The 7,607-nt window shown below is 41.9% G+C and overlaps 1 protein-coding gene across 1 annotated transcript in view; it reads left to right on the top strand.

The window, feature by feature from the left end:
- Positions 1-234: 234 nt before the first annotated feature.
- rps6kc1 (ribosomal protein S6 kinase polypeptide 1) overlaps positions 235-7,607 on the top strand; it is a 20,991-nt gene continuing 13,618 nt past the window's right edge. Inside the window, exons 1-10 of the mRNA XM_020587916.1 lie at positions 235-462; positions 1,499-1,534; positions 2,546-2,666; positions 3,026-3,141; positions 3,225-3,318; positions 3,412-3,465; positions 3,574-3,996; positions 4,648-4,772; positions 5,193-5,291; positions 7,043-7,090. Of these exons, the coding sequence (XP_020443572.1) occupies positions 361-462; positions 1,499-1,534; positions 2,546-2,666; positions 3,026-3,141; positions 3,225-3,318; positions 3,412-3,465; positions 3,574-3,996; positions 4,648-4,772; positions 5,193-5,291; positions 7,043-7,090 (1,218 nt within the window). The 5' untranslated portion in view covers positions 235-360. The remainder of the gene's footprint in view (positions 463-1,498; positions 1,535-2,545; positions 2,667-3,025; positions 3,142-3,224; positions 3,319-3,411; positions 3,466-3,573; positions 3,997-4,647; positions 4,773-5,192; positions 5,292-7,042; positions 7,091-7,607) is intronic.

Raw genomic sequence — 7,607 nt, 5'->3', positions numbered from 1 at the left:
CTGGACTCAGCCAATTTCATAAAAGCACAGATCTTTGGCAATATGTGCCAGGAGACAAGTCAGTGAATTGCACTTGGAGTTTATTACATTACATATTTCTGGTTAAACTATTTTCAGTTTTAGACTTCAATAAATGTTGATCGTATTCTGCCCGCACCTTAGACTGTGGTTTAATTTTCTGCCCCTTGTGTGATTGAGTTTGACACCCCTAATATATAGGAAAACCTGTAGACAGGCAGTTTCACAGCCTGTCCGCACGGGGGGGCTCTAATTTATATGCCTGTTTGTCACTGCTGCTGTCAGAGAATGAATGTGTATGGCTAGTCGCCTGGTATCTTTGGCAATGTTGTCATTAGCAGAATGATATCGCAGCGGGATAGAGGAGAATTTGCTCGGTTTTATACTGTCACGGATCCTAAAAAGCACCAGAAAGGCTATACTGTGTACAAAGTCACCGCAAGGGTAAGTAAAGGGATAATAGGATAACTGACAGCTAGGCTAATGCTAGCTGTTGTTAGCTAGCTGGGGCAAGTCTAGTTAGAGGAACTAAATGATGCAAACACAAGTAACGTTACCTTAACCTCACTGTGATTAGTTGACAGTGGTAACCACTGTTTTTAATTCCGCGGGTATTATTAACGAGCTAATTCAGAAGTTGTTGTTTTACTGTGTTTTTAAAGCCCTTTTGGTTTTCTAATTGCTTACTTAGCAGTGTTAGCTATACTGATTACATGCGAAACCAGCTGTATCAAGCCGGTGTTAACCACTGGATAGCTAACTAGCCGGTTGTGTTAGTGTTATTAACTAACTACTGTACATGCAGCGTTACGATCGACGTGCATCAAGGAGATCAAGCATCTTTAAGCAGTCCATCTCAGTCGACCTTAACAAGACAGCTGGTCATTAGCTATTTTTGAACCATGTTGCTCAGAGAAGTGCCTTGAAATCAGTGGTTGGAGCTGTTTGTGTCACTGTCCCAGAAGGTGCCGCTATACTCTGGAAATGTTTCAAGTTAAGAGGGAAAGCCCCGATAAAATTGGCCAGCAGTTTTACATGGACCCTGCTCCCCATTAATAATATGCCTCAACTCACGGATCACGTACAGGGATATGTTCTTTGCTGGTAAAATAAAGAGAAATACCCCATTATTTATTCACACTGTCAGACCTACAGTTACCAGTGTGTTCAGTGATTTTACAGCTACATGGGCACATTTCCAGTTTGATAACTAAAGAACAAGGGCAGGCTAAGTTTCTTTGTCCTCAACTGCCTGCCGTCCTGCTTGTTATGAATGTTGGTGATGTCTCGTTCTAACACAAAAGACTTCGTCCCTTGCTTCATAATGCACTCATTGTCACACTCAGAGCTGCTCATACTTGCCACAACCCCACAAGAATGTCTTTGCAGCAAAACCAAGTTTGACATCGAACTTTTTAGATAGGAATTGCATGCATGGTATTTCTAAAGCCCCAAGCTATCTTGTCCCTCTTCCACACAGATAATCTCCAGGAAGAACCCAGAGGACGTCCAAGAGGTAAGACATGAAATCATTATTTTTATATGGTGAATTTGTTGACTCTTCCTCATTAAGTTGGTTGATACCTTACAGCTACAGTATAATCTAAAAAAAGCTATTGTACTGTATTTAAGAAATTTCATCTAATGAAAGTGAGGCAGACTTATTGTGAAAAGCTGTTGGTTGTGCATGCTGTGTGTTTTCCCTATTTAGTTTGTTACACATCAGATTTTGTGACTTGTGAAATATAACACATAAAAAGTTGAGAATTAGGCGTACATCAGGAGAATTATTGGATTCCTTTCTCCCATTCATTTAGCAGAACATTCAACTATCCCTCTTTCTCACAGTTTGTCATGAACATGCAGTATAAACACAAATACTCTTAGATCTAAAACACACTGAGGAATGGAGTCTAGCCTGGAAGCAGTGCTAATGCATCAGGCATGGTGTCAATTAAAGACAGAGAGAAAGAGTTTTGCCTGGAAACATACAAACCCCCATTACTGAGTGGTGCTCCTGTGATTCTCAGCCCAGTTTGTTTCATACCGGCTGCCCAGTCAAGATAATAGGAAACCAGCTTGCATCTCAACATTAGGTCATTATGTTTTGCTTTATCCTGCAGAGTAAGCAACTGCTTCCTCCAGGTTTGTGTGTGAATGTTGTGGCTTGCACAAGATGGCAGAGAGATGATGACTATAACTTGTCTTATGAGTTTGATTGACTCACGTGTTTAGGAGCAATAGTTGACATTTCATCCATTGTAATGTCAAGCTGTGGGTTGTTCTTGTTGTTGAGTGCTTTAATGTTTGTTTTTAACAAGACATAATGAATATTTCAATGACTGAGAGATTTGAAAATCAGTTGAGTAATAATGAGATTACATGTACAGACAAATACAAAATCAAGTTACCCCTTCAAGTAGTGTCTGATGAAGCTTCATACATGTTTAAATTCAAAATGATTGGTTGCTGAACCTCCAGCCTCCTTTATGTCCCCATCCATCTTCCCTTTTGTCTTTTTCTGCAGATAGTAGTATGGAAGAGATACAGTGATTTCCGGAAGCTTCATCACAATCTCTGGCAGCTGCACAAGAATGTATGTAGCCAGTCAGAGCTGTTTCCTCCCTTTGCCAAGGCCAAAGTCTTTGGTAAGAATCTAACTCACTCATCTGTCAAACATTTGTCGTGATAAAGCTGTAGAGATCAAAAGTTTCTGTTATTTATGCTTGGTTTGACTCAAGGCCGACACTGCCTTTTTCTCCTGTTTGAGTCTTTTTTGCTTCTCCGATACCTTGTAATTTGTTTGTTGTGTTCTGATCTTCTCTAAAGTAACCAAAAAAAGCTATAACTGTGACATACTTTATACAAGACAATAATAGGTCTCTGGATTAGAGAAGAAGCAGCATTTACTCTGCCCCCTTGGGGCAGCATAGTGTTATTATAAACTCTTTCTTGAGATGATCAAACACTTGCTGTGTGTGTCTTTGTATGTGCATCTGTACTGTAGGCCGTTTTGATGACTCAGTGATTGAAGAAAGAAGACAGTGCTCTGAGGATCTACTGCAGTTCTCTGCTAATATCCCTGCTCTCTATGCTAGTCAGCACATACAAGATTTTTTCAAGGTACCGATATATGTGCAGACACATGCAGGAGCACACAATATACAGATGGAATATGGACTGCAGCGTTTTTAATATATTTTCAGGGAGGTGAAGTCCACGACGGCTCAGAGCTCATTGGACCAGCTGAGCCCTTTTCTGACTTCCTGGTAGACAGTTTATCAGACTGCAGCTCCGATGGTAGGGTTACAAACAAATAACTCTTACACGGAATTAATCTTCCTGTGACTGTAAATTCAAATTTTCTCAGAGATGTGTGGATGTGTTTTTCAGTTCAAAGAGACATCAGTGGTGCAGATGATTTGACTATCACATCTGAGTATGGAGGTAGAGTATGTCTAGTTATCAAAGTAACACACCTACATTAGAACTTAAATACATTTCAGTTTTTCTGTCACTGTAGTCATGTATCTTTCTGCATTGTCTCCTCACCAGGCCCATCCAGTGACAGCGACCTGACCTCCCTGGCTGTGGATACAGACTCTTTGGCTGGGCTGGATGAGGGCATGCCCTCAGGCCGCCCCTCCCCAAACCAGCCACAGGGGGAAGCTACTAACATTAGCAGCAGCTGCAGCCCTCGCTTGCCCACCTTGCATGAACGCCGCATCCTATCTCCTGCCCCAGTCGCGGCTTCCTCAGCCCCTAACCCAGAGATCAGCTGGCCAGGTCGTATGCCGCTCTTTTCCAGCAGTCTGAAGAAAGCCAGTGGTAGCAACACAAAGGACGTCAAGTCAGGCTACCTAGACAAAGCAAGCGAACTTATCGGTTTGGCTATAGAGAAAGAGAAACAACAGGACTACCGGGCAGCTTTTTCCTACTATCACAACGGTGTGGACCTGCTGCTGCAGGGAGTGCAAGGTCAGTTTGTTTGAGAGCTGGGTAACTTTGCTGATAGGTCAGTGGTTTCCACTGGAATGAGGACCAAAACATGCCTTGAAGAGTTGTTTTCATTCATTCTGAAATGCTTTCTGTCAGTTAAAAATCTATAGCCTTCAAGTCCAAATCCACAATCAGACACGATGCTGCTCCCTCTGGAGCCACAGAGAACATTATACCACTGTTACACAGAGTGAGACATACTCCTTGTGGCTAGTAAACCCATTAACCACTCACAGGTGGGTCATGACTGGAAACAGAAACGGTGCCCTCCTAACAAAAAGTACAGTAACATACATTGATATAGCTATCTCAGCTTATTACTTAATACCAGAGGTCTTTCTGCTTGGATGAGTGACCTTGTATTAATGAAGACAGTGATTCTGCAAGCACCCACCTGGCTGAAGTGTCCAAGAGCCAGCGGTTGTTGTTCTTTAGTTAACCCTGACCTCGCATCCCTGTGTGGAATGGCCAAACCAGAAAGACATCATGTTTCCTCATGGTTTTTTCACTTGTCACAGTAAACCTACTCTGTCTGTAAAAAAAAAAAAAATGCAAGTACACAAACTTCTAACTTTGCATTAAAACTGATTCTTGAAGAAAAATGATTGATCTCCATCACTCTTGTTTTAGGTGAGCCCAGTCCCACGCGGCGAGAAGCAGTGAAGAAGAAGACTGCAGAGTATCTGATGCGTGCAGAACTGATATCCAGTCAGCATCTAAAAAGCAACATGGGTCAGGGGTCACCGCAGGCAGTGGTGAGCAGGAAGGAAATGCCATTGGCCCTTATGCTGTCTGTGTTAGTTATGAAAATGTGCTTTATACTTTAAGAATGCATCCACTGGGGTCCTCAAACCACGTGAGCTGGTAAAACGCATCACAGCACGTCTGTTGAAAACTATTCAGCCTCTTGGAAAAATGCACACAGAGATGCAGAGAAGTTACAGTATATGTAAGAAAGCAAACACAAATGTGCATCTCCCTTAAAATATAATTTAGTTTTGTTTGTACTAGACACCGTCTGCCTTGTGAAGTTTATCATTTTATATTTCTGACTATCACACAAACTGCTGCTCTTTTTCACAAATGATTTGGGTCCCATGTTGCAAGAGATCATTGTATCTTATGAATGTGACCAAATTTGCCCATCATTGAAACACTTCAATGTTTTTTCCAAGGCTTTGGGGGCACAGTGCTGCGCTTCCACCAGCAGAGGAGGCCAGCAGATTCCATCTGAAGAGCTGAGAGCTTACAGGGTGTTGGGTGTCATAGATAAGGTCAGTTTACCAAGTTGTCCATCAAGTTTAGTGATTTGCACTTTGATGTTGTTTTTACTTATAAACCCAATCAATAATTTGTCTTTTTTTCTACATAGTGTGTGTAATGCACAAAACACAAAAAAGAAATGCATGTTATAAATAAACATTTGATTAAATGTCAGAATTTTTTCCTTGCATATTAAGATAAATATGGAAGAAGAGAGGTTATAACAAAACAATTACACTCAGGTCCAGCAGACACTCATGTATTTAACCATAGCCCAGCCCAGAATGTGGATGGTATCATCTCCAAATTTCTCCCTGTGTCCTTTCCTTCTTTTGACAGTCTCTTTTATCTGAAGCAATAAAAGTAATAGATTTACTGGATGGTATGCTAAGGACTGAGTGTGTGTATGTTTAGCGCCAGTTACGACTACCACAAGGTCAGTTTACGTTGCCGGTCCTCTCAACCAGCTGCCGGCGAAGCAACTTCACCACTCAGCCATGAAATGACTTGGCAAGCAGCTCGGAGAGCAGCACACAACATTGAATCAACGATGCTCATCCTGCACACGCATATACACACACCCACAAAACCCTAAGGAAAATGTTGACACAATACCAACATGTGTTACTCTACAGAGGAGCATGCAAAATCCACAAAATGTCAGACAAATCAGACAAAAAAAACCACCATAAGCAGATACTAAGCGCTGCAGAAATGGCCTGCCTTCCTCTCCTCCTTCTTTTTCCTCCTTTCACTTTTAATGGGGACAGAGGGGACAGATGGAGAGAGCTCCTCACCCTTCTGCTCTCCACCCCTCACCCCCTCCCTCCCTCTCCACCTCCCCCCTTCCCTGATGTTTGTATCTTAATTATATTAGCACCCTGGCTAGCACTGCCACTCTGTTTACTCATGGCTCCATTCATATCCATTTAGCCTGCACCTGTTTGGTTCCAGCCAGGGTCACATGGAGAGAACGCACCCACAAAACATAAACGTGCACTAAACTACGCACAAAGACACACCAGGTCACACACATATGCTCATGCTCTCCCCTGAGACAGCGAGGGAGCAGAAGGGCAATGGAGATGTCAGAGAGAAAAGGAGGGCTGAAGGTAGGAGGAAATAGAGGTATTAGGAAGAAAGGGTGAGACAGAGAGAGAGAAAGTAAAGGAAAGTGAAATGTGAGATGGTAGGAGCTGCTTTTTTGGCATTTAGACAGGCGGAAGGTGGATGATTTACACATAGCACTGTTAGCCATTACTGTGTCTGTTTTGAGGCATTGCACAGCTCTGTGTTCACATATTTTTCAAGGAGCACATGTGTTTCCAAAATTAAGAAATTTTGGAACAGGAAAGAAAGGTGTGCATCTCCTAAATGGACAAATGAGAATGAGCAGCACTGTGGCTTAAAGATGAATCTGTCAGTTATTTATTTATTTAATTTTTTTTTTGTTTAAGTCTTGGCATTTTCGATTGATAAATGACTGGCTACATTTCTTAAGATAATCTCATCAAGTGTCAAAGAGCTAATTGATTAATGAGCAATTTCATTGAAGCATTTATTAAAATATATATTCTGTCTTTTTTTGTTTGTTTTATTTTGTTTTTAAAGCTTATATTGTGTTTTTTTCCCCTGTTTATTTGCTGGTACACCACAGAGTTATGTTGTGCAGACTGGGCTTGGTGAACTTATCAGGATCTGATAATATCATCTTAAACTGTCTGTTTTATACATGGCAATTAATTGCACTCTTCCATCACAGGTTCTTTTGGTCATGGACAAGAGAACACAAGAGACGTTCATCCTGAAAGTAAGTTTTGTGTTGTGCGTGCGTGTGTGTGTGCGGCCTGTATCCTTGTCGTCCTGACTGTAAGTGTGAAGTGTGCCAGAAGCCCCTGTGTGTGACCAGTGTAATTGATTCTAATGGACCTATCCCTGTCAGCTCCTCTGCTCTCAGGTGTGAGACGTGTGCCAGATGCACACGCAACAGCGCAGGCACAGATGACTACACACACGTGCGCACATTAACACGCATACCTAGACACACTCTCAGCCAATGTGAACTTAACTTGTAGTGCTGATAGATTTGTGTGGCTGTTTTTAAAGTCACGCGCTGTATGTGGCTTGATGAATTCAGTGACTTTGGGTTGCCAGGGGGCATAGCTGGTACTTTGTTAATGGGAGGTTTCTCCTTTGCCACAACCCCTTCCTCATTTTTTTACACCTTCGTCTTCACACAACCTAGACACACATCTTCCCTCATCTATTCCCTCCTTACTTAAGTTAATTGAACTTTTCTCTTCTTGTCCTTAAATGCACATTGTTTG

Source organism: Monopterus albus, unplaced genomic scaffold (genome assembly GCF_001952655.1).
Source record: "Monopterus albus unplaced genomic scaffold, M_albus_1.0 scaffold9.1, whole genome shotgun sequence".
Classification (NCBI taxonomy): Eukaryota; Metazoa; Chordata; class Actinopteri; order Synbranchiformes; family Synbranchidae; genus Monopterus; species Monopterus albus.
This window is presented reverse-complemented; position numbering and strand designations above follow the sequence as displayed.